At 38.4% G+C, this 27,500-nt stretch overlaps 2 protein-coding genes and 1 long non-coding RNA gene across 3 annotated transcripts in view; 2 read left to right on the top strand and 1 right to left on the bottom strand.

Annotated features, from left to right (window-relative positions):
• Positions 1-27,500, bottom strand: part of LOC140945809 (solute carrier family 25 member 32-like) — a 127,266-nt gene that overhangs the window by 23,623 nt on the left and 76,143 nt on the right. The gene's annotated exons all lie outside the window — the stretch shown is intronic.
• Positions 1-27,500, top strand: part of LOC140945835 (uncharacterized) — a 66,821-nt gene that overhangs the window by 31,904 nt on the left and 7,417 nt on the right. The window contains exon 2 of the long non-coding RNA XR_012166759.1: positions 8,275-8,397. This is a non-coding gene — a long non-coding RNA (uncharacterized lncRNA). The remainder of the gene's footprint in view (positions 1-8,274; positions 8,398-27,500) is intronic.
• On the top strand, positions 5,279-7,223 carry LOC140946594 (uncharacterized). The gene is made up of 4 exons (XM_073395712.1): positions 5,279-5,579; positions 6,154-6,276; positions 6,684-6,806; positions 7,198-7,223. Exons 1-4 carry the CDS (start codon positions 5,279-5,281, stop codon positions 7,221-7,223), a joined length of 573 nt encoding a protein of 190 aa, XP_073251813.1.

Below are 27,500 nucleotides of genomic sequence, written 5' to 3'. Positions count from 1 at the left end.
CTTCAAAACTGACCGTTTTTATTACCTACAGTTTTAAGTAGCTCCATGTTCTAAGTGAAACCTCGGGGAAACATTTTGTTTAACAGGCAAGTATAGTGAGGTAAACAGACAATATAAACAAACCCCTAATGCTGCCGGCTGCCAAAGTGATAAACACTTAAAGTTAACATACTGAGGGTGCTTCATTTGCGTCAGACAGTTTTGTATCACATTTATCTCTTTTTCGTACTCTTACACTTCCAAATACAGAGGATATATAAATTCTTATAAATTTAAAAGAGAGAAAAATTGCTATCTACTTTTTCTTAAGGCAGAAAAATTTATGCATGGAGAATTACTGGGAGTGGGTGCAAGAATCTACTGCTGAGCGAGCCCCACAGGACTAAGGAGTCTACATTAGTTTCTCATCACTTTCGTGGAAATGTTACGAAATTATGTCACTTCCTTCAAATCGAATTCAGTTAACAATTTGGTTAACTCTTCTAAAAACGTGTTCAATAAAAATTGGTACCAATAAAACAATAACAAGCAATTAGCCCGTTATCACTCTCAGCGATATTGAAAATTTGCAACAGCTACCCGTAGATGGGGAAATATTGTTTGCTGTCCGTATGTTCTTATTGGTTGAATACTGAAAGCCGTCATGACATAGTTCTCTAATTGAAGCCGAGAAAGGAAATTTAATACGGTCATCCTGCCTTTTAATATTTTTTCCCCTTTTGGGCACAGGCGGAATAGACGAACGCTTTGTACGCAGGTCCACGAATGCCATGAAAAGCATTTTGCCGACGTACAAAAGGTAAGGAAAGCAATGGTTTTTCAAACCGAATTGATGTGGAAGAGTCCTTAGACTAGGTATGCTATGTTACTATAAAACTTACAAAAAATATCGATCTGGCCCAGCTTGTTCTAACGTTGGACAGCGCTATCCACCGGATAAATCACTATCCAGCGGATAAGTATTAGGGAAACTAATTGCACTATCCGCTGGTAAGAGATTTATCCGGTGAATAGCGCTATCCATCTTTTGAACAACCGAGGCCTGCAGTAATTTTTTTTTTTTTGCATGGGCGCGTGCGCGCATGTCGCCCCGGCATGCATGCGTTACAGTTGAAGAATAAACGATATAACCCGGGGCTTAGTCATTATGTTCTCTAATATACATTTATTAAACTGTACCACGCTTGCTGCTGAAGAAACACCGCCCATATGAAATTATTTCAATATAAAAAAAGGAAACCAGGCCACCTTTTTGCAGCCCATGGCTGGCTTTCTATGTTATTTTTACCTGTGTTAACTAGCAGCCACCCGCAAATGTAAGAATTATATATCATAGAATGAAGAATGAGATATTTTGGTGATGAGCTTCAGGGCTCGCAGACAGTGTTTGTTAGGTCACCAGGATGACGAATAGCACTTAATCAAAACAGTGATTTTATGTTAACTTTACCGGTTCACAAGTTAGCAACTTTGTTGAAAGGATAGAAATTGAAAGATCAGAGCACATTGGGGCCGCCCTGGTTGCCTCATTGCTTGGTTGAATCAAAGATTAAATAAAGTGTTAAGACTATCAAAGTTGTGTTCTGACTGGCTACCCGAGTGGGCAAGATGGGCCCAATGAGATCAATATCAAGCCATCATGACCGAAGGAGAGATTAAAGAGACCTTTTCTTTCTTGCGGGACTTATGCAATCTCGCTCCCATGGTCCTGAGAGTATTGATTTAAGCCCAAAGTCAAAGAAATAGAAGCTTTCAAATTTTCTAATTGGCCAACTCAAAATAAGCACAAAAATTATTATTATTATTATTATTATTATTATTATTATTATTATTATCATTATCATTATTATGAATGCTCGACGTTCTTAGACATGATGAATGACATTGGCATTGACAAAAAGCAGCAACTTTATATAACCAAGAAAATGATAAATATAGCCATTAGAGCAACATATTACATCTTTTGTTGTAGAAATAGGAACCTGGATAGCCCAGACTTGTTGTTGTTGTTGTTGTTGTATTTTGTTTTTGTTTTTGTATTTTTTTTTCTTTTTAATAATAGAATCTCAAGCAGCATTTGTAAATTGCCTATAGGTGGCGAGATTTACAATTTTACCCTCAAAAAACACAAATAAAGTGTCCATTATTATTGTTTTTTTATAGCTAGAGTGTTCCTCTCTTTATCACCAGCGCTAATACTAACAACGTACACCGCTCGCTTTTTTTTTTTACTCAAGTAGACGTGCATATTTTAAGGCCCACATTTTACAGGGGGTAATAAACAACTCGCTTTGACAAACATTTTGTCAATGTTAATTAATGTTTTTGTTGACACAAAGGGTGCTTCATTTGTTAAACAGTTCTGTATCACATTTATCTTCTGTTGGTATTCTTAAATTTCCAGATACAGAAAATATATAAATTCTAATAAATCTAGAGGAGGGAAAAAACTGCTATCTTTTTTTTGCGTAAGGCAGACACGCTTATGCATGGAAAACAATAACAAGCTTAGCCCATTAACACAGGGAAATTGAAATTTTGCAACAGCTTCCCGTAGTTGGAAAAATATTGTTTGCTGTCCGTTTTTTTTCTTATTGGTTGAATACTGAAAGCTGTCATGACATAGTTCTCTATTTAAAGCCGAGAGAGGAAAATTAATAGGGTCATCCTGCTTTGTCTATTCCTTTTCTCTTCTTTTTTGGGCCTTTTTTTCTCTAATTTCCAGAAGCGTGATTTCATTCTCCTATTGGGAATCATAAAATTGGGGCAGGGTTACTTTCTATATATAACTAAAAGTTTACCAATAGTCATGAAAACTCCTTCAACGTATAAACGTATTTTAACAGTTAAGCTGGACATAGCATTAAATAATTAAGAAGATAAACACGCGATTTACATACATACGTCATTTGGCAGATGGATTTTAAATGTATTTCTTGAAATTGTCTATAAATATATTTTTACACGGACCTTTTAGTTATACGCCTCCGTTCGAACCAGCTCAAATTTCTCTTTGTGGCTGCAAAACCGCAAGATAAAAACTATTTACTGTACCACTGCAAATGTGGAGGGATGTTTGGTTACCCTTTATCCCTGTACTGCAGCTTAGTTAGTTCACTGTTCCTATAATACCGCGTATCTAGTTTTTCAAAGTTTTTTTTTTCGGTCTGTAACGTTTGATACAATTAATGCTTGGAAGACATATTTGTTTGCAACGAAGCAGTGATCTTGTCATTCACAAGTAAGGTCTTTGCATAAAAATTAATTTCTTTTACTAATATGGAGGTTGCAATATTAACAACATGGGAAGGACTTCTCGTAAACAACAGTGCAACTGGAGTTCTCTTTTCTTCGTTGTTATTTTGGCTGCCTAGAAGTAGAACAATAAAATATTAATTGATCTGTTAATTTGCATGACATGACAAAAATTTCTCATTTTGCACAAGTTATTAGCGGAAATTAAGTTGCAGTAGAAGAAATTAAGCAAATTAAAGTTGAACATGTATGTTCCCCTTCAAAGTTGGCGTTTTCTTCCTGCTGCTATTTTCTTTAATGGTTGCCTTCACCTGAATTGATGGTATTGATCCACGTTTTTTTTTTTCACATCACGAGTTCCTCTAAAAAAGTACGAGTTGCACTAAAGACACAGAAAGAAGAAGATCGTTTAAAAATTTTTATATAGGCTAAGTTCCTTTTCTGTTTATGTCTTAGTTCCAGCCTTGTCATTCGCCTGATAAAATCTTCTTAAGATATATTTTCACTTGATTGTTTTGACTTCCTTAGAAACGGAATGACAAGAATCAATATTTAATACTAAACTATGGGTAATTGTCCAAGGCTTAATTTATTTTAAGTCATCCCTTCAGGTCCAGGTTAAGCAATTGCAGATTCAGGATAAGAACTGTATAATATTCAAGAAACGTCCGGACCTTTTGGCATTCTTGGGTAATGAAAATCGCCTTTATTGGAGTAAAGACAGTTAGCTATACAAATGTGGTGGCGTTGAGGCATATTAAAAACGGAGAAGAAATCGTCTCTTTTCGTTGACAGGCGTTGCTCAAAAACATGTTGCCTTTAAGCTGCCTTTGATACCTGTATATAGGTGCATATATTCAGTCAGGTATAATAATATTAAAACTGGTGGAATTTAAGAGTGACCCTTCTAAGACGCCCTTTTTCTAACGTAAATTTAAGCGCACTCGTAGGAGTCAGATTTATACAGATGTAATCGTGTAGGCCTTGTCTCAGCAATAAAATAGTGGTAACCAACCACCCTCGAGATGTATATTTAATTTCGAAAAGCAAAAACCGCCCGAAATTAATTTGACAGGGTTTTGCAGAATCTATATCACTTGTGAACAAGTTAAGCAAAAAAGTGTGAGACATAAAAATGTGAGTTTGCATGATTTAGAACTGTCACTGAAAAGCTGACATGATCAGATAGTGTGGTTTGTGGTCAAGGAATTCTCCTGTTTGATTGTTTAAAATGGGTATATATATATATATATATATATACATTTCAATCTTCATTCGCATGCAGTTTTATTGCAGTATGAAATGGAACGATGTGTGTGTCCAAAACTTAAAAATGTCAGAATCCTCAGTGTGTTTAAGGTCATATTTCCTTACCATGACAGCATTGCTTGCCTTCTCGTTTGGGTCTGTAGATCTAGATATATAGACGCAGGTTTGCAGTTTTTAGCTTTGAAGTCACTGTGTCTCCTAAATAAATATAATCAAAAACATTTTCATAACGGGGCAAAAATAATCTTATATGCGTGGCAGTCACACTTTTATTCACTAACAATTCAGTGCCAAATACGAGTGCAAAGTTGCACTTTTGAGTAAAAAAAAATAACTTGATGTAATTAGTCAGTGAATATGTTCTTCCTTTTTTTGTTTTGCGACACTCCTGAGTGTATTAGTTTCGTACAAAGCGGGTAAGTATATATAGACTGAGGCAAGTTGTCTCGAAAACTTGAGGATAGATACTAAGACTGTATGGTTTTAAGGATAGCACATCCTCAGAGCGGCCCTTCTACCATATCCTATGTCTGATTGAAATAAAGATTTCTGTTTTGAGTCGAAGGGAAAACAATAAACGAGAATTAACAACAAACTTAGTTCACATATGGCTCGCCGTACATTAAACTCCTCATCAAGACCGAGGCGCTTTCTCCGCGTCGATCTGTTGCAAACAAACTGAGTAGCGGCGAAGCTGATTTTGATTTTATACAAAAGGTGTTTAATTACAGTTTCAGAATTCGCTGACTCCAAGATGTCCCTGGCATTCTTCACAATTTGTCTTATATCCCAGATGTATGGAAGTGGGGCTGTTGGTGGGCAATGCAAAACTTCAGAGAGATCAGTACCTGGTAAAGCTCTCAAGGGTCACACCTTCAAAGAGTTTGCAGCGAGGGCCATTGTTGAGTGCCAGAACACCTGTGAAAACGACCCCAGGTGTGCGAGTTACAATTTCTACATTCCGGATAAAGTGTGCGAGCTAAACAGCCAGACCAAGGAAACGAGACCTGACGATTTTGTGACAGATGAGCTGAGGTTCTATATGAGACGAGAGGGTACGATGTATTTTGTCTCTTTAAGATGCTTAAGCCTAAATTGTTTACACTGTGCTGCAAAATGCATCCGGTATAATATGACCGTTAATGGCACAGAACGGCACAGATCATTAACAACTCGATCACACACATCGAACATCGCTCGAAGCGCGGAGCTCGAAGCGCGGAGCGCGTAGCGTTTGGTCGTAAGACTTCCACTTTCAAGATAAGCGCGGCGCAGCCTCGCTCAGTTACAGAAATTGCACTGAAATTACAGTTCTTATGTGTCAACAATAGCCTTATCCGGACTATTATGGTTTTCTGTGTCTGCGAAAAAGCTATCCGCAATAGTGTGAGCATGGTCTAAAACGTAACTCTGCTCTCTCCAATTCTCCGAGATGTTCCCTTCTATATCCTATTGTAAATGGAATGTCGAGTGCATGTGCATGCCAAATTACGATAACAATGAGGTCTGCCATATATTGGTACTGTCAGTAACCTGTAGAAAGAAAATCGTCCACGCAGATATGCGTTACATATTTGAATTTAGAAAAAATTCACATTTTTTATGTCGTCTGTTTTATGCTATTTGTAGATGATGATGAGTGCTTGAAGACGCCTCCAGTTTGTGACATCAACGCAAACTGCAAGAACACGCTTGGCTCCTACCTTTGTTCTTGTAAAGAGGGTTTTAAGGGTGACGGTAAAACATGTCAAGGTAAAATTAAAAAGAAACATGGAACCATACGGAAAAACACCAAATGTTACTTATTAGAGTAAAAACTTTTATAGTGCGACGTACGATCCTCATCCAACGGTCAACTGATCACAAATAAAAAGATTTTCTCACTTTTTTATGTTGGGGTTTAGCGTGAAGCTCTTGGGGTTTCGTTTGTGAACTAACTTTTTATTTTAGTTACCAATAATCATAAATTAATAATAACAGATAATGATGATGACTATGATAAAGATGACAAAGGAAGATGTAAATTACTCTTTCAGAGTGTGATCTAGTGCAAGAAAGAGAATGTGCTTAAAATACAAACACATTAATGTACTGGTTGTTATAGCCTGTTTTTTGGACATAATTTTTAAAAGTTCACCTACTCTAACATTGTGATTCAGACGAAGACGAATGCCAGATCAACACTCACAACTGTAGCGACAATGCCAACTGTATTAACACCGAAGGTTCATTTAACTGTAGTTGCAAACCAGGGTACATGGGAGATGGCCACAACTGTTCGGGTAGGTGCTGCAAAATCTTTTTTTATTTTCTTTGATCAATTAGAAACTTTTTGATGACCCTCCTTCCCCCCCCCTCCCCCCCCCCCGCCCAATAACAAAAACAAACAAAACAAACAAACAAACAAAATGTCGAGGCATCCAGGTTTCCTATGCGTCTAAAAACCCCTTTGAATTGAACAACACAGTAGTGATCGTACAACTTCTTTAATTGGCAAAAGAGAGATCCGGAACAGATTTTTCAGGTCTTAGAAAGTGGCTTAAAGGGTGGAAGAATTCTAAAGTCATTCTCAGTCACACAACAAACCAGTTATACTAAAAACAAGTCTTGCACAATTTTACTTTGGATAGAATTATTAAGGTACATAATAAGTCTGGTTGTGGATTGATGCAGAAGCTCTTCTTGGCGGGTATGAATAAAGAAACTACATCAGTTCATATAAGCTATAACCACAGATCACGACATTACTAACACGGAGGGAAAATGTACGAAAATGTAGACCAACGCTGAATCACTGGATCTTTCAAAATGCAGATCAGCATGAACAATGTAGCTCTGAACCAAAACAAAAACGAGCAATTAATACAAAACTGGCAGTGCTCGATCGGGGTGATGCATGGTTGAGACTCATATCAGCGAATAATCTACTTCCTTTGGAACACGCCCGTAGTCTCTTAAAGACACTACTACCGCGATTTACAATAGCATTTGGAATACCCTAAAAAAGTTTGGTATTAATCTACCCATCCATCGGTCCGTCCGTCCATCCGGTTATGAGGGAGTTGAAGCTGCGACGTTTTTGAGTGACGCACATCAACCGGATGTAGACTTTTGCATTCTTGAGCTGTGATTTTAAACAATTTTTTGCGCAAATCGACTCTATAAGGGTAAAGACTCTTAGTAATACAAATTTGCTAGCGTCAAGGCAATTTAAAACTGCCTACAGGAGATGGACACAATTGTAAAAGCACAATTCTTCGGTTCTTTAAAATCCATTTAACACATTTTACTGGGAGGTGACTGATGTCGTGTTCTTAAATCAGTACAAGGAGTGGAATGTGTTTTCACCGTAAACTATATATTTAGGAATTATTCCTCGAGCCCGAATGAGCTCTAAGTCAGTAGCCCATGAGGCCGAAGGCCGAATGGACTATTGACTCAGAGGCCATGACGGCGAGAGGAATAATTGTTTTAGTAAAATCCAAATAGGTGGTCAAAAATATCGAGAAAACTTTAGCTAGCGGAACGCGATTCAAGCGCCATTGTTTTGGTTTTCAAAGCCGGCGCTTTTCGCTTCTAGTGGGCTATAACAAAATAGCCTAGTAGTAGCTCCACCAATCAGAACGCAGCATTGATAATAGACCACTAGTTGGATTTTACTAATTAAAAATCATGGTATACTGGTGGCTATATTGACTACCTGTTTGTTCAGGCAGAATAAATTTAATTTTTACTAAAATTATCATTCAGACTCAGACGAATGCCTGAACAAGTCTCACAACTGTAGCGAAAATGCCACCTGCACCAACACCGAAGGGTCCTTCAACTGTAGTTGCAAACCAGGGTACATTGGAAATGGCCACAACTGTTCAGGTTAGTTCTTGAAATTCCTGTCTCGCTCTCCGTTAGTTTTGAGAATTCTGGTTCAGTACAAAAAGAGTAATAGTTCAGCAATTTACTACTATAATTTATAGTAAATTCTAGGAAATTGTTACTCGCTTTTTTTCAATAATAATTTCTAATCATTATTTATTCAATTACCATTTACTTACTTATTCAAATCTAACATCTCAGTCGTCACGTATTGTGGATAACGTCAGAGCTCATGCATGTTTGCATCATCTTGTAAGGTACATCCACGGCTAACTCTTAAACAACGCGGAAAAACAAAAGGGACTAACTATTAACCCCCCCCCCCCTAATCTGTACTACGATGGGATAAAGATAAGATGGTTGACCGAGAAAAGCAGTATCCATTAATGATCGTCATTTTTCTTTTATTGGAAAAATAGAGATCTGGAGTAGCTTTTTCAAGTCTTAGGGCCTGTTTACATGAAGGTGGGGGACCCCAGGTAGGTGATGTAAACGTGATCAAATAAAAAGGAGAAATTGAATGGAAATTCGGGTTACCCCACCTAAGCGAGATACAACACCTACCTGGGGTCCCCCACCTCCATGTAAACAGGCCCTTAGAAGGTGGCTTAGGGGGTGGAAAAATTCTTAGTCATTCACTTCACACAACAAACCAGTTATACTCTTCTACAAACAGCCCTTGCACAAATATTATGGTTCATAATTCGACCCATATTCGATTCCTGCCAAGTCTGGTTGTGGATTGATAAACGCAGGAGCTCTTCTTGGCGGGTATGAATAAAGAAACCACATCATGAGTTCATGTCAACTATAACCACAGATCACGACATTATTAACACTGGGGAAAATTGTATATGTAGAATTTGTACGACCAACGATGAATCACGGGATCATTCCAAATGCAGATGACGAACAATGTAACTCTGTCCCAAAACAAAAACAAATAATTATACAAGACTGGCAGTGCTCGAGGTGATGCATGGTTGAGACGCATATCTGCGAATAATTCACTTCCTTTGGAAAATGAAGGAAATATCTTAAAGACACCATTACCGCGATGTCCTACAGTCTTTGAACTGCTCTAAAAAAGTTTGGTATTAATCTACCCTTCCGTGCGTCCGTCAATCTCTTTATTTCATCCTTCCGTCCACGATCATCCCAGAAAAAAATGTATGCAGCTTTCTGACCTTTTTCCCGCGTTCGAGCAAAGGGAACACCTAATCAGTTTTGCTAAGGTACTCCTTTGTTTAGCGTTCGTTTATTTATTTTCCGCTTTCATTTTGTTCATTATTATGGTAATATTTATGCATCCACGTTTTTTTTTTTTTAAAGAAAGATTATTCATCCTACCAACCATCCATTCATTTGTCGTCCATCACTTTACCACCTATCAGTTACAAGCAGTTCCCTGCTCTAAGACGCAGACTCCGAAGGGAGCCATAGGAAAAAAAACACATAAGTAGCGAAAACTAAGCCCTGAAAGCTAAGACAACAGGTGCCTACAACTAGTCTGCTACACAGCCGTTTTTCGTGTCGTCACGCAACGCTCCTTCCCACAAACGGCCGCTGAGAATCGAACCAAATACCTTTCCTGCGGTTAGCCAATAAGAATTCAGCACCCATTTTTTGGAAGGTGTTTGAGCCACGTTTGCGGTACGGTGACTCCTCCAATCACAGCTTTCCTTTTATCGATGTTCCATGTGTAAATGACACAAAAATCAAAATCGTCGCGTGGAAACAAGCAATCAACTAGAAGAGCAGTGTTGTCGTAGTCGAGTCAAGTTTATGAGATAAGCAGCAACAGCAGCAACTGAATGTCGAGCAAATGTGCTGCACAACATGGATATGCTTATAAAGTTGCCGGGTATAGTTTCGGGAATCGCTCATCGATAATCCATAAGATTGCTCTTGTTTGAATCAGTACCCTTGAGAGTTTAGTCTTCACATGTACAGTAACACAATGAGCTCATCCGGCACATGAAATTCATCAAAGAGATCAAGGGGGGGGGGGGGGGGGGAGGGGGGATGGTGTCTTCAAGAAAATCAGTGGTTCAGTCCGCCTGCCAGTATGACGTCACGTCTCGCGTCGGTGACTTTCAAAATGGCGAACAAAGTGTTCATCGAAGAGACTGATACAAAAAAAAATTCGAATTTATCACGGCAATACTTTCCGATTTCTTGGATCTGGAGATTTTAAGATCTCTGTTGTGATAGAAAAACCGACTTTGGTACTTTTTTGGAATGAAACGTCCAGTGGTGTAATGAATTTTTAAGACTTCTTTCTATCGTCTAGAAAATTTTACGGACAATCATACCGACCGGTCACACTTTTGAGGGCCAGTGCACAGCAAGATGAAAGAATGTTGACACAGCAATAGGAGGTTCATCAAATGATATATTATACTTTACTTTGTGCGTACTTTCAGCTCTTCAGAGCTAGTGGAACCCCATATCAATCCTTTCAAAGTTCGCTTAGCTGGTAGCGTTGAAAGAAGATAAATGACGGATATTTGTGAGAGACAGAGCACTGAATCTTGTTGCTTTACCGCATTTCAATACTGTACTGGACATACACCTGTAATTCTGTAACTGAATCCCAAACACCAGTAAAAGGCTTCGTTTGATTATTGTTTTGGGGTATACCCAGTGGAGATTTTAGGGTAAAAATATTGTTATGATTAAGACGATGAAGAAGAGGCAAGTTAAATTTCGCCAGTGGTTGTTGGGTGTAAATAAGAAAAGTTTGTGGTGTACTAGTTTAGTCACTTTTCTAAAATATAATTCAGGACTAAAGCTTAAAATACATCATTGATCCAAGTGCATCATCAGCAGGGTCAGCAGCAAAAAGGGAAAGCAGAGCTAAAAAACAAAGACTAAACGGAGAAAAAAAAAAGAAAAACGATACAAAGAAACTGAAAATGCGGCGTCGCCTGGAGTCGAACCCGGTTCGTCTGCAGTTGCAAGAAACTCCTTGACCACTGCACCACACTGAAACACACCTTTTTAAAGCTGGTAGAGCTGTATTTATCATTAATTCAATTATACATTTGAGGAAAATTAGCTTAAGCGCGTATTCCAAAGCTATTTCGCATTATTTCCGGTTCAACGGACTGCTCGATGTAGATAATCCATCGAACTAGCTTTACTGAATTTGGTGGCGAATTAGGAAATCAACAGAGGCACAATCTCGAGAGGATTGATATGAAGTTAGGTCGGTTTAATTAGCAAAAGAATATATGAAATATAAATATGTGTGATCTGTGAATGGAACCTCCTAAAGCTCACACAATTAGGATCAAATTTGCGATATTTGCTAGCTTCTTAGCTTTTCCTCGACCTCGCTCGTCCTAATAACTGTGGTATCCCTTGCTAATTTGCAAAAGCGACCCGACGCTCTTGCCTGTTACTATGTGACGTCACACTGGCAGGCGGAGTGGGTCAAGATATGACTGACCATCATAGCGGCGGCAACGACAGATATTGCTCCGACTGAAATCAATCCACATTTGGTTTTTAAACCTCAAAAGAATCAATTTAAATGGAACAGTGACTTAAAACCTTACGAGACTTCTGGATTGCTGAACTGGAAGGAGGAGATGAGAATAATTTAGTGAGCGTAAACTCCAACGGTAACACAGAGGTGTTAAAGTTTGAATCGGTAACCGTTAACTTCTATTCCTCCACAAAAGCTTTACAAGTGCAAGGCTCACAAAAGGATTAGTATGTAAAAAGCTTCGGAATGTTGTCGAAAAAGGAACTAAATCTCAAGATACTCTGATCGAGCTCACGCCTAACAGTGGAAGTGCTGAGATTACTGAACCAGTGTTGAATTTGAAACCAACAAGTGATCACGATGACCGTTATGAAAAGTTCGAGGCCTTCATCAAAGAACAACGCGACTTTAACAGGAATATGGAAAGTCATATTTTTTCTAACTCCATAGAAATAAGCGAATGCACGATAGAGTTAAAAGGTTTAGAACAAAAACGTAAAAACCAAGGAAAAGAAGTAAAACTATCCTGCGAAAATCATATTCAAGCGGTTACGGACGAAATCGGCGAAGAAGTGCAAAAGTTAGCAAAGCAAATTGCAAATCTATCCTCCAAACTGTCTTCGGATCTAAAAACACTGAAAACTAAAGCATCATCTACTGAGGACTCGATCAAACACATTTTACAACAACTCAATGACAACAACAAATCAAGTGTGTATATCTGAACAGTCACTCATCTCACAGTTACAAGAAACAAAGCCACCAAGACCCTGCATCACAACTTTCAACGGTAATAGCGCACTCAAATGAGTACACGTACACAATAGCCACGTCAAACAGGTATGAAACTCTAGTAGAGTAAAATCGCTCGATCGTTGAATCTATCCCAGCAAACACTCAACCTAATCCATCATCTACTACTACTTCAAGTCCCACTGCTACAAGAACGCAACCACCAATTTCCCAGCCCAACGATCAACTTGCTTCTACATCCTCCTCAAATCAGAATCATGTGTACAACCCAAATGAGCGATTATCAGAGGGACCGGTGCTGTTGTTAGGAGATTCGATGATAAGAGGAATACAGCAACGCAAGTTCGCCCCAGACCGTTATGTAAACAAACAAACTATCGCTGGGGAAACGAGGGAAATAAGCCAGTACTTCAACTACATGCAGGAAAGAGATGATTATGATTACACTGTAATCCATTCCGGTACAAATGATGTCGGGAAACTGACCGCAAATGAAATCAGAACAAACATGGATAACTGCCTCGTCAACCTAAAGCATAAATGGCCGAATCGGTACGATAGCAATTTCAGGAATGACCTACGTCCCACGGGATAACAATAAAAATCAGGTTATTGATGAAATCAACTGTCACTACGAAAGCACATGCACAGATCTAAGTGTGACTTTCATCGACAACAAAAGAGTAAAGTGCGACAACTAGGGAAACTTAATTGAGCAAGTATTAGGAATTTCTGCGTGGGGATGTGCCGCTGGGACCCTGGGTTCCTTAACCTATACCAGAGCTAGATCAGCTGAATTTTGCTACCCTATACTAGAGTATACTCCCCAAATCTCCCCTATCCTAGAGTAGTTGTTTTCCAGAAACTACTGAGGTCACTAGCACAGTCTAGCCAAAACAAAACCTTGTACCTCAAAATCTTCAACCAACTGATCAGTTTCCTGAAAAATGGTACCCTATTCTAGACCCAAACGCTCTGATTTATATACCCTATCCTAGAGTAAACTGCTTGAAAACCATGCCCTTCACAGCGGCACATTCCTGTATAGCCCATATATGGCAGTACCCCCCCCCCCCCCCCCCGCGGGATTATATAGCATACTTTGTTTGAACCTAAATTTTATTTTCATGAAGGGAGCTAAATTGTTGCGTGGAAACCCCCGTCCCACGCTTGAGGGAACTGTAACAGGTGCTTTAAATTATCAACAAGCCCATACCAAATTTCTCTCCATTCGTTGTTACACGTCGGCTTAACCCTCGGACGTACACGCAAAGTCATACCCTCACCGTGGTACAATTAGCAGAAGGAAGGGGGAGGGGGGGGGGTTGGAGTTGATCGATCCTCCCCTTATTTCGATTTTGCCTTCAGTGGAAATCCTTCGACCTTAATTCTCTACAGGATGAAGTATATTTTATGCGTGGTGGCACTGCTAAAGGTCTGTCATGTCACCAAACATGGCAAACATCTTGCATTTTTTCAAGAACTAGAAATCACGTAAAAACAGTGACAATTAATAATTTTTTGCGCTTAACAAGTAAAACAACACATAAATAATTACTTTGCATCATTTTATCCAGAAGTTTTTCTTTTATTCCTGAAAAAAGTTAAAAAACATGCATTTTCACTCAAAAATGGCTTGACCACCTGTTACTTATGACGTCATATCTCGAATCCATAGTAACTGACCATCTTCAAACTTGTCTTAAAATGCGCGTGAGGGATAAACGAACAGCTATACAAAACTTAAGGTTTCGATGTTTTATCGTCTAGGAAAAAAATTAGAAAAACCTTGTCTCACCTAATTGCAATGCATCGTTATGAAGACATCTCCTGCTAATGTATTACAGAGTGTTTGCAGATTTAGGGATATCACTCACATTATTCGCGGCACTTTTCTGGAGCCTGTTGTAAGAGAGGCATTATATAATTAATCTTAAACTTAGGCCTATTCTCCATATATGACTTTCTACTTATTGTAAGCTATTTATGATGGTATTAGAGCATGGTGCATCATTTTCAATGGTACATATTAGGGTTCCCCAGTACCGTTCTTCTATCCCGTAATCCGGACCCAAAATTTCATGCAATCCCGTAATCCCGAGGGTTACTTTTCCACATCCCACCTCCCGTGATGCTTTCAATCCCGAATCTTGCCCCGATTTTTCTTAAAATCTCGCGTCCCGAATTTCAAATATGGGAAATTCCGGATCCCGAAAACCTATTGGGGGCCTTGTGTCAGGCACTACGAGGCCCTGAATTCGTTAAGAGCTCCAAACTATGAAGCTTTCCTAAAAATTTCCATAAATTTGCGTAGTCACGATCATTTTAAAGTGATGATCTACCACAAAAACTTGTGAAAGCAGGTGGCTATTAAATGAAGGGGTTACTGATCTAAATTTTCCCTCTGCAAATGTTGTTCAAGTTCGACACTGCCGAGACAACAAAGGCGTCACTATTTGCGGTACCTCTGCCACAGTTTTGTTGTAAATATGGGGCTTGAATCGCCAGCTTCAATGTGCCACTAAACACTATCATCGGATCAAAGTCCCTCCATTTATAAACCCTCCTAAAACACCTTAAGAAAATATATTAACCCAGGGCTTATAAGCCGAAGTTTACAATGCGTAAAAATGAGCTATCACAACCGAGTGTTATTATAAGAAGATATATTTGATCAAAGAGCAATTGCGGCCGGAGACAAGAGGAGCCCTCAATCCTAATCTCCATCACGCCTGCACTGTACGTATTGTAGGCAGCTTCGTACGGACTTCCACTAAGAATGCAATGAAATGTAGAGTTTCAATCTGATAACTCTCGTCTGGACCTTCTATCGCTCGTTATCTGATTACGCCTGATTTGACTTTTCATCACTAAAACTTACGGAAAGGACAGCGTTGGTTAAGCAAGAGCATGCCAGACCTTCGCTGTCGTCCGCATTCCGTAACCTTTAGCACATAATATATCTTTGTTGTCACATACTCTCCTGCGTAGAATTGATTCAAGATGCATCTTAACTAAAATTAATTATCATGCATTCAGATATAGACGAATGCCAGATCAGCTCTCACAATTGTAGCAACAATGCCATCTGCATTAACACTAAAGGTTCCTTTAACTGCAGTAGTTGCAAACCAGGTTATAGTGGGAATGGCTACAACTGTTCAGGTGGGTGCTTGCAAAGTTTTATATGTTTACTTAGACTCACCAATCCCTCCAGGGTCACCGTTACAGCCCACACTGAATTACTAGGGCCGTAACAGTTCCTTCCCTCATGAGAAATAGACCACCATACCGGGGACTACGTCCCCTACTATTTAAGAACAGTACATGGATTCTTTATCGTTCCAAAGAATTTATTTTTGCGAGGGTTGTGAGACGGGGCATATGACTTATCCGAGAAGACTAGAAAGTCTAACCGTTTGCAGATTTCTTCACTATGTCTTTTTTTGTGGTTTACGTTCTGGTTTTGAGTTCTTTTGGTTATAAAAAACAAAAAGTAAAATAAAAGGCACACAAGCACAGAAAAGCTATCATATTATGTAAGCGATTCCTCGAAGTATAGAAAAACAATTTTACTGGTATGATATGCTTTGCGCCTCGTATCATGTTAGAAACCAAAGTTAAATATGTGCAGTTCCTTTCTTATTAATGCAAAGCAACTTGGCAGCGAGTTTCAAAACAAAAAAGTGTTTATTGTCACATTAGCAGTGCTTGTATTTTCTTTCAATAATCAGACGACCAGTTTGTGGAATTCCTCTAATACGAAAGATAACGCACTTTTGCAGTGTTTATGCTTATCTTTTCTCGTACCAACACCTTTAAATTTACTGCGTTTATATTTCAGACATAGATGAGTGCAACGCTGCAAATAATAGCTGTTATGAAAACGCTTGGTGCAATAACACCCAAGGATCATTTGATTGCTTCTGTAAACCAGGGTACGATGGAGATGGACACAATTGTACAGGTAAAATCATCTGCATGCGTTTGGTTAACGTATCCACTTTTAAGTTTTAAAAAACTGTGATCACGCAATCTTTTTTTTTCTTCGGGGGAACGAGAAAACATAGAGATATAGGGAGGGCATGTTCGCTGGCTAAATATTTCTATTATATGAAATAACGTATGCTAATTTCTCCTTGTTTACTGCCAGATTATTGCAATTTTTTAAAGTCTCGCTTGCGTAAGCAGCGAGACTCATAATCTGCAACGCGTTTTTCGTCTTATCTAAGACACAAAAGGGGGACATTGTGCCAGTTGTTCCTTGCGGAGACCGTGGAAACTGGGACTAAGAATCATTGCGCGATCGAAGCCACGCACCACGCATGTTTAGCGAAGAAAGCTTAGGAAAGATTTTCACCGGCGAAAATTGTCTGATTGGTCGACGCGCGACCACGTGACATTGCCAAATTCAAAATGGCAGCAATACATCCATCGTTTGTTTATTCCAGTGGAAAGAAGTGAAATTGCGGCTTAATATGAGTTGCAAATGCATATACGGATATTTTTAGAATAGCCTAGACTTTTTATTATCCTTTTTCACCTATTCCTATGGGATTCGTTCCCTGCGATGCTCGCGTTTTGGCCGGTTTACCGGATTCAACTTTGCACTCTTCACGATCACGAAGGACAACAATATTTTTGATGAAAGCCGGGTCACTAGAAAGAACGGCCTTTGTTCACAGCTCTATGCAGCGGAGAAATAAGACACTATGGGTCCTTTGAAATTGCTTAGACACCTGGAAGTTATTTTATTACTTTTTTTATCGAAAAGATAAAGCAAAATTATGTCTTCTCCAGCAAGACTTTCTAATTTATAAAAAAAGCTTGAACATGAGCTAAATGAACCGTAGTGTCTGCATTCATGTTCTTTTCATTGCAATTTTAATATCAAAACTTTTAAAGCCGTCTATGACCGAGCAGGTTTTTTTTTTTCTTTTTTTCTTTTCAATGGTTATTGTGCTTGATCTGAATAAGATAATGAAATTAAAATTAATTAAAATTAGGGCAATACTATATATAAAAGAAGAGAACTTTGATTGCAAATATGTTAGTTGGAAAAAATACTGATTATACTATATGACCTTTTTACTATATAGGTTAGAAAAGTGATGAGTAGTCAAAAGTGCTACAAAGGAGTAAAAACCCAGATCTTTCCATTAATAAATTTTATTGACACTGTCATGCGATCAGGGACATATACTTTGCTTGAATACACATTTGTTCTTCAAAAATCTTGTTTGTAAAGCTGCACTTTGTTTGATTCAGGATCAATCAATCTTTTCTGAAGAGAAATGAACAATAAAGTATGTTAGCATGTCACTAATTCAACACTGCCTTAGCCAACAACTAAGAAGAAACTCAACTTCATATAAAAAAAACAAAGTGAAAAATACTTCACTGTAAACCAACAACCGCTTCAAATATATATCACATTAAATTCATGCAAAATGTAGACCTGATGAGAAGTTTATAGGAAAAGAAACAAATGATAATTACAATGAAACTATAATGTTTGAATGAGATCTGTATTTGAGAGTTCTCTCATAATTCTGACAGAAGATCAAAATAGGAAACTGCATATCCTACACAACTGCATTCATCAACATGATCCAACTAAAATTTCATGAAGACTAAAAGTTTACTCCAAACTTTAAACTCCTGTAAGGTTTTTTCCAGGTTTGAATCACATTGAATGCATATTTAAACAGTAATTAGATCTGTGAAACATTAGAACGCTGCAATGTCGTGGAAGGTCTGGGACATTACTGAGACTCTAACAAAATCCTTTGGTGCGAGTTCCAAAGCCGCCTACTATTATTTTATTATGAGCCTGCTACTTAAAAACTTTTGACAGCCCTGATATTGCACAGTAAATAAACACTGTTGGATATACACATGCAAGCGGTCCATGACCATCATGCTACCTATCCCTTAATCAAAAAACCTACAAATCGCCTTTTGCTGACTTTTTCACCTGATTTTGCATTAAATAGCCAGATTTGGTTGTTTTATGCTGAAAAGTGGATTTTTCTAAAAAGCTTGGTACTTTGCTTACAGCTACATTGTACATTGTAGAGCAGTCCCCTTTTGCTACGGCCCAAAGACTGGACACAGTGAACTCAAATGCTGTATTAGCCAATGGAATAATTCTAAGATGCATTTATGTTGTAGTAGCTAATAACATAAGATGTAAGAACCTGTGTTCCTGTTTCTTTATGATTCGTTTTACAAGGGATTTGAATCAGAGATCGTTAACATTGCCAGTGTCAAATGCTTGCTTGTCAGGCGAGTCGGATGCGACAGTTACACCTCAAGATAACTATCTTATGAGCTAATACAGTGTTACTACATGTACATCTAAATTATTATTTCTTAGCTAATACACTGTTTGGGTTCTCTGTGGACAAAGAAAACTGTCTGTAATAATGAGCTGTCCATAAAGTGGTGCTTATAATTTCATTTACCAGCAGTTCTTTTTATCTTAATATTCCAGATGGTATAAAAATTTAATTACGAACAACTTACTATTTGAAACTGGCTACAGTGTTGATGGGATGCTACAGTGTACAATAATACTTTGAAGGGTCTGACTGCACTCTTATCGATCATAGTCATTGCCTCCTGTGAGCCAATTCATGGATGAATTTGATACATGTACAAAAGAAAATCCAACACTCAACAATCAGAAAGATGTAATACTATGTGACCTCATGATGGAACTTAAAGAAAGGAAATGTATATTATTTTTAAGTTACATGTATTTTCTTACCCTTTTTTTAAGTTATGTAAATTGGTCTTTTGTTGAAGAAAATGAAACAATGTCAAAAATTAATGTTTTGCTGTGCATGCATCAATCATGCAACCATGACTTTGACAAAGGTTTGGAATTGAAAACTGGACAAGTTTGTACTTGATGTACCAAATTTCTCACCGGCTGAAACTAACAAGCATGATGTGCCAATTTTTGGCTCTAGCTGACATCGTAAATAAGAAAACCCATATTTTGGAAAGCATTTTTTGGCAAAACAAGAACTGATTATGCGTATACATATTATAAAACTTAAAAGTACTCAATCACAATTAATAAATACACAGTACAGGTAAACCCCCAATGCTAGCAATCTTCTGTGACCCAAAGAGGGCAAGTATGCTGGTGTAAAAAAAAAAAAAAAATCCAAGGATTGCTCTACAGAGATATAACCATCCCTTTTCAGGGCTGTCATTACGTTTTGAAACAGCCCTAGCAAATGAAGATTCACCCAATACAGGTCCCAAAAATTTAAATTACCACCTTCAGCTTTCCACTTTGATCACCTGTAACATCAAGTGAGCTCAGCTGTAACAGGTGTTATGGGTTACGGCCCCTAATGACAGCTCTGCCTTTTTATTTTAGACAATTCTCAGTTTATGAAAAGCCAAAACATTTTTATTCAATCATTACATGTAGATCTCATTACACTTTTATCCTTCTTTGGAACACTACCTGCTATTTTTCAAGATTATTTCACAAAAAAAGACTTTACATAATTATCACAAATATACCTGATCAGCATCTAATATAAAATTTTATTCTAATATTGTAGTCAATTTTTTATTGCAGTTAATTTATAATTTTCTGTTCTTTTTGTGTATGGCAATGTATGCTAAAAATAAAAGAAAAAATAATATTTATGCTGAGATGCAAAATTAACTGTGCACAACATACACGTATACATAGATTAACAGCCAAAGAATACTCAGTGAAATACAGAGAGGCAAATTATTATGGAACAATCCACCTGAAAACATTAATGCCATGGCTGATTAAAAAAGATGTGTAAGTACAAGTACAGAATAACTTCCTGCAAACGTTCAGGAAATAGTTTAAATTGTAATATAAGGCGCCAAACATGATAGGGCCATTTTTGTTCTCAGTTAAAAAAACAACTTTGTGCACGCATAATGCATGTACGGTCTCTAGGGAAAATACTATTTTTTTCACTTTCGATCGATCAAAATCGTGTCCCATTTGACACACATTCTAAAGAGAAAACGCGCTGATTTAGATTTAACGGTCTTCCTATTAATAATTATAAATATAATGATTATTATTCTGTTGCTCAAACGGCCCTCCACCAGCTGTACCTTTCAATTTTCTCTTGTGTTGGACTGTGGGGCGAGAAACTTTAACCTGAGTATAAAATGCCAGCGAAGCTTAATAAATAAAAATTCGAATGTTTGAGGATACACTGAACTAGACCTCCAGAGGGTCCCTGAACTTCAAAGATGCAAGTCGATATTTGGTACGAAAACGGTCCACACGTTTAACACAACTGCCGCTTCCGTGCACAGCGGTACAAGCTTATTTATATACATAACAAAGCCCAATAATTTATCTTTCACTTCTTTACAATTTCCTGTTGTACCGATGTGCACGAAACCAACAGTAAGCATAGAAAGTCAAAATTACCCACCTTTTTGGCATGCCTTTCGCACCCATGCCGGCGATTGCAAAGCCAATATCTCCGACAAATACCCACCACTGGGTTTGTCCGCCGTTTCCAAGGCGCTATATTTTCTAGAGAAAACATTCCACTCAAAACTTTGACCAAAATGTTTTTTGATCTCTTACTATGGCAAGAAAACCACAACGCTATCACTGTCAAAAAGACAGCCATTATTTTTTTCATCTCAACCGGCATTTTTGCCTCAGAGCCAATGACATTGCGCAAAATAGATCACGTGTCATTTTTAATAGAGCATGCGCAGACATTTTTCGCCGGTGAAAGGAAAGATTAAATTTACAACTTTTCCGAAACGTGTCGGTTCACGAATTCTATCGCTTGAAAGCGTTGATTACTTTGGAACAAGTGAACACTACTGAGTGGTCGAAAAAAAAAAATAATAATAAGAATCTTAAGTGGCTGTCCATCTAAGAGCGGTCCGGCGAGTTTGGGATCGCCGGTAAACCTTCCCTTTATTTTTTGTGGGTGAAAAGGACTTAATAAGGAATGATTAAAATCGAACTAAGTTTTTTCAAAATCCTTTTCTGTGCTTCGCTACAGCACAAAACTTCTTTCCTGTCTGAGAGCGCTTTTTCAACCTTGTTCGATGGCTGAAATTCGGTGATTTTAAAAGCCGCGCTTCTTCGTAACAGATAAATATCGCGAAATTCTACATAGTACAATGGATTTAGCTGCATTTGACTTGTCCTATGACGGAATATGGAATAAGTTTACGCAAAATTGAATTAAATTAATAAAATCAAACACAAGCCCCTTCGCGGTTTTTTTCTCCCTTGACAAATTCTTGGAAAGTAAAAGCTAAAATCTCCGAAGCGGTACAAAAATCACAGGTAAAATGCACTTCACAGTAAAGATCTTACCTTATTCTGTCAGAAAATAAAGTCAAAGGTGCGGGTATCGGTCTGGGTTGGACGTGATCAAACGTTTTTAAGAGCCTCCTTTCGGCATTATTTGCATAGATTTACCCGTTTAACGGTTCACACAAAACGACTTAAATTTAGTAGATATTTTCTCAGCAGCTGAGAATGTTGTTGTGTATCCTCAAAATAACGAACATTTGTTTTCTTTTCACTAGCCTTTTTAAGTTTGTATAAATGAAAGCCGAAAAAAATGCCATAAACTGACATTCTTGATCAACCCGTCAGATATGCAAATCGTGCTTGTTTACGGCCAGGTTGTCCATTTCAGCTGTGTTAAAATCTAAAACTACGTACGGTTATTAACTTCTTCTCAAATGTAATCAATCTTCAGCTTGGAAACTCAGCAACTGAATACCCTTTTCAAAATAGAAATTTACCTCATATTCAATTTGAGTTTCTTTTTCCGTTTCGAGCATTTCACCATGATTTGAATTTGAATTCCCACATCCGTGTTTATCCCTCATTTATCATGAGCATATGGGATTCTCACCTCGGGTGACTTTTCTCTTGTAGCTCTTGAGAAATTATTATGAATCACTTTAAGTTTGGTGTAGGGTATGTCTGTTGTAATATTTTTCCGAGTGCGGGTAATATTGAACGTTTGTCCCACACGCCATATGCTAATTTGCATTTTTGTCACGCAATATACCTCCTGTATCGACCCTTCCTTGGCATAAACAAATAAAGGGTGAACCATTACCTTATTAATAGGGGGTGGGGGGAGGACAAGGACACCGAGATTAAAAAAGAATTTTACAGGGCTGGAAGGATAATATATATTATCAGAAACTCATAAGGGGTTGAACAATCCCTTATCAGTTTCTGATATTATACATACAACGAAGTGCCAGAGTGGTGTCCTCATCGATAGTGCTCAATAGTTAACCTAGAGCAGAATAGAAGTAGACAGATGAAACTGGATTAAATCTTGAACATTTGTAGTTACCCAGAGTTTCATGCCTCTTGCGAGGCAATCATGAAGCAACTGCCAAAATTAACGGTTACAATCAAGGATATAGGTAAAACAGAACAGTAAATACTAGGCGTGGCGCGTGGCGCGTGGCTCGTCGTGCTGTTTACAGTTTGTAAACCTGTAATGTCTACCCTGGACAATAGAAATGAACTAATCTCAGGTTGCAGACACTCAAAGAAATTTCTACTGAACACTGTCCTAACTTGGCTAGTTCTTGTCGCAAATTTGACATGTTGTAAGCATCACTTAAGTACGACGCGCCACGCACCTACGCCACGCCTGTCATTTATTGTTTTGTTTTACCTGGTGATTCCCCTCGCAAGAGGCGTGACTCTCTGAGTAGCAATAAATGTTCAAGATATAATCCAGTCCCATCAGTCTATTTCTATTATATACATACATATGTACAGCTTTATCAAGGCTAAAATTAATGCAGCCCCCAGCCCCGTCAATAATCGAACGGTCCACGCCCAAGAAGACGTAAAGTGCCACATTACTTGTTATTAAATTGATTCTTTACCAGAAAAAATCCCTAGCTCCTATTATATGCCAGGGGCACCCAACGACGGTGTCCTCCTAAATGCATTGAGAACACTTTTTAGGCTCTCCAGAGTACTTTTCGATCTCTAGAAATGTATTCCAAGTGGCGCTAAAAAAATTTTATCTGTTGGGTCATACTAGGGTAACCGTGAGTCTTTTTTCCCGAAAATGTTCGCTGCAATTGAAAGTTTTACGAAAGTGAGGATTTTTCTGATTCCTTTCTGTATCGCATTTTCGGTTCCGAGAATTTTGGGTTTCCTTTCTCTACGAAAAATAGCTTAACCTGGGGTGAGAAATAGTAATAATTAAACTTCAGAAAATTGTAGGGAATTTATTAGATTAGCTTCGAATATTACACATGCATGGAACGGTCATCTAATAAATTTTTAGTCTTCCTCAAGCTATAGAAAATTCTAGGCAATTTTGCTTCTCCGAACAGATATTTCACAGAAAACAGTCGTTGGGTGCCGCTGATATGCATTTGGTGACCTTTTTACGTTACTTATTTCTTATTGCCAAAAAGCAAAGTGTCACAATAATGATCTTAACTCATATCTTTAAGAAAAAATTATATTAAAGAAAAAAAAAACTCTCCTGCGGACAACTTTTATCCTTCTGGGGCCCAGTTGTTCAATAAGTGGATAGTGCTATCCACCGTGTAAATCACTATCCACTGGAAAGAGCAATTGGCTTCCCTAGTACTTATCAATTGGATAGAGATTCATCCGATGATAGCCCTACAACTGGGGCCTGCTCTTTTACTAGTGTTGTAAATAAAGTACTGAACGAAAAAGCGGGTCACATACTTTCAAGGGTTGGTGTCAAGTTATAAGTTACTTGAGATTTGTCGTCTTATACAAGCATACAACATACCTTGAAATTTAAACTTTCAAACTGTATACGAAAATCCTGAGAAAACACTTCCAAGAACTCGGCCAGGAAACAATAGGAATTTTCTAGGCAACTCGGCCCACCCCAATGCAATGGGGCAATTTGCCAGTCCCTGGCCATTTACGGGGTGGTGCGGTAGTAACTGCATTCTTTCACCATGTCTGTGATTGTATTTATTAGAGCAGCATTTGTATCTTAAGATTTGAACGACAGATGAAAATACTCGCAGATGTTTTCACATTGAATTTTGAGAGTACTTCTTGGTTGGTCTGCTCGCAGATATCATGGCCATCGTACCTGATGGGATGTATTACGCCCATCTTGTTGTTGAAAATATCTTCGACCTCCTTGTCTCTACGTTCATCAATAAGACACGCAATTTCTTCTTGCAAGAGCACTGAGAGCAGATCTCCTTCGTCAAAAAATTTCAACATTCTCGGCTTTGGTCAGCCCTTTTCTTCCTGCTGATTGCAGACAGTCTGGAAAAGAATGATTGAACTTGTCCCTTTATAAGCCATTCGTCTCTGGAACGTTCTTGAACTACCTGTGTTTCTGGTCGTTCTCATGTCCGTTGCGACCTCAGAAAGATCTGGTTTCCTGCCTGTTTGTGTATCAACATCAAATCGTGCGGTGAGGTAAGACTTGACTTTCTCGCTAATCCTTGTCCCGCCTCCCCTTAACTTCTGCAGCCGCCCATCCGCTAGCCTCGAATTTGCAGACACCACTAGGAGATTTTGGAAGTTTCTCGGCTGGCGGCAATTTTTACAGTCTGACCCCGACACTGTCAATTTTCACCGGCACGAGTCTGTTTTCCCTTATGTTCTGGATATCGGCATTCTGTGTGGCCAGTTGGATTACCCCAGTCCTCCCCTAGGTTTGCACGATGTATCGGACATACAAACATTTTTTCACCCTGTTGGGCATTTTTACCAAAATACCCAGCCCGCTGCAAAGTAAGTTCGCTCTCTGTAATATTTTCTTTCGTTAGGTGACATCGCCTCGAATGAGCCATAATAACGCTCACCTGTTACATTGACTAAGAGACACCAACTTGCTTGCTCCTTTAAACTCTCCAAATCCGCTTTTATTGCGTGACAACAATCCTAATTAGCATATGACCATGAAGTAAACCCAAAACGAAATTGAGCTGAATTCAGTCTTTATTAAAGAGCCTTTTAGTTGCTGAGACTCCAAACTCAAAAAGGGCTTCGTTTGAGCAGAAGTGAATTGTATTCTTTTAATACGATTTTGCTGAAATCGACAACCCGCTGTAAATGAGCTTTTAAATTTGCATAATGTACTAGTGGATGAAGAATTCCTACATGTATTTTATGACATTTTATGCCGGTTTACAGACCTAAGATGGCTTACAAAACAACAAATGTGCGTTATTTTGACGAAGCAAACCAAGATTCTGTCCCATGGAAAAAATATCAGCCTCATCATGTGAGTTTAAGAGTAGGCGCCAAACGTGCAATTTTAGGTAAATACTGACAAAAGGAGCTCTCAAAAACGCTTGTCCACGTCCGACGCAGAATGATACCCGCACCTTTGACTTTATTTTCTAACAGAATAAGGAATGATCTTTGCTGTGAAGTGCATTTTGCCTGTGATTTTTGTACCACTTTGGAGATTTTAGCTTTTACTTTGGAGGAATTTGTCAAGGGAGAAAAAAAACCGCAAAGTGGCTCGTCTTTGATCTCATTAATTTAATTTAATTTTGCGTCAAATTATCCAAGATTCCGTCATAGGACAAGTCAAATGCAGCTAAATCCATTGTACTATGTAGAATTTCGCGATATTTATCTGTTACGAAGAAGCGCGGCTTTTAAAATTACTGAATTTTGGCTATTGAATAAAGTTGAAAAAGCGCTCTCAGACGGGAAAGAAGTTTTGTCCTGTAGCGAAGCACAGAAAAGGATTTTGAAAAAAGTTAGCTCGATTTTAATCATTCCTCATTAAGTCCTTTTCACCCACAAAAAATAAAGAGAAGGTTTACTGGCGATCCCAAACTCGCCGGACCGCTCTTAGGTGGACAGCCACTTAATTAGCAAAACTGAGATGGTCGGGTGTTGTAAACTTTTATTGCATGCAAATGGATCTTGTGATCAGAATGCGGTTTATTTTGGGCGATGATTGAAATGACGTGCCATGTAAATCACTTTTTAGATCTCTGGCAATGATGTTATTTCTCTTCTGGAATCGAGGCCCTTGAATTTTCGTGTATTTATACACGCGTATTGCTTGCGACCGCAGACGTTATTTCCGGTTGTCGCTAACACGCGCACTAAATCAATTCAGAAACAAATAAAAAGTATCGACGTCGATAAAGTAGGAGGTAGCTTTAGCGAGTAAATCGTATTTCGTGTAGAATAAACGGCTTCCTCATTTCTCGATCTAGCTCCAAGCAAGCGAGACTGAATGCCTCTGTAAGAGAGTTCTTGTTTAGATATACAACTGTAGACGAGTGTAACACAGATCGGTTTAAAAACTGTCATGAGAAAGCTTTGTGCCATAATACCCAAGGATCATTCACTAGCTTCTTTAAGCCAGGGTACGGGAAGGTGATGTGGATACAATTGTGCAGGTAAAATTCTTTGGGTTTTTTCAAATCCATTTAAAATAATTCGCTATAGTTTGAGAGGTGACTGATGTCATGTTCTGAAATCAGTGCGAGAAAGGAAATGTGTTTAACCGCTGCCAACCAAATCTCACTCGACTACTACACAATACCGCCAGCTACGCAGGCTAATAATTATATTATACCGGTGACTCTATTGACTCCCTGTTTATTCAGAATAAATTTAATATCTATTGAAATTATCACTCAGACGCAGATGAATGCCTGAACAACTCTCACAATTGTAGCGAAAATGCCACCTGCACCAACACCGAAGGGTCCTTCAACTGTAGTTGCAAACCAGGGTACTTTGGGAATGGCCACAACTGTTCAGGTTGGTTCTGAAAATTCCTGTCTAGCTCTCCGTTAGTTTTGAGACTTCTGGTTCAGTACAAAAAGGGTTAAG

This window comes from Porites lutea, chromosome 8 (assembly GCF_958299795.1).
Source record: "Porites lutea chromosome 8, jaPorLute2.1, whole genome shotgun sequence".
Classification (NCBI taxonomy): Eukaryota; Metazoa; Cnidaria; class Anthozoa; order Scleractinia; family Poritidae; genus Porites; species Porites lutea.
This window is presented reverse-complemented; position numbering and strand designations above follow the sequence as displayed.

Bases quoted from the DNA above. Each gene is read 5' to 3' on its own strand.
- LOC140946594 (XM_073395712.1), top strand. From the start codon at position 5,279: ATGTCCCTGGCATTCTTCACAATTTGTCTTATATCCCAGATGTATGGA. The intron at 5,580-6,153 runs GTACGATGTATT...TGCTATTTGTAG, and splicing joins GTTCTATATGAGACGAGAGG to ATGATGATGAGTGCTTGAAG. The intron at 6,807-7,197 runs GTAGGTGCTGCA...GGATTGATGCAG, and splicing joins AGATGGCCACAACTGTTCGG to AAGCTCTTCTTGGCGGGTAT.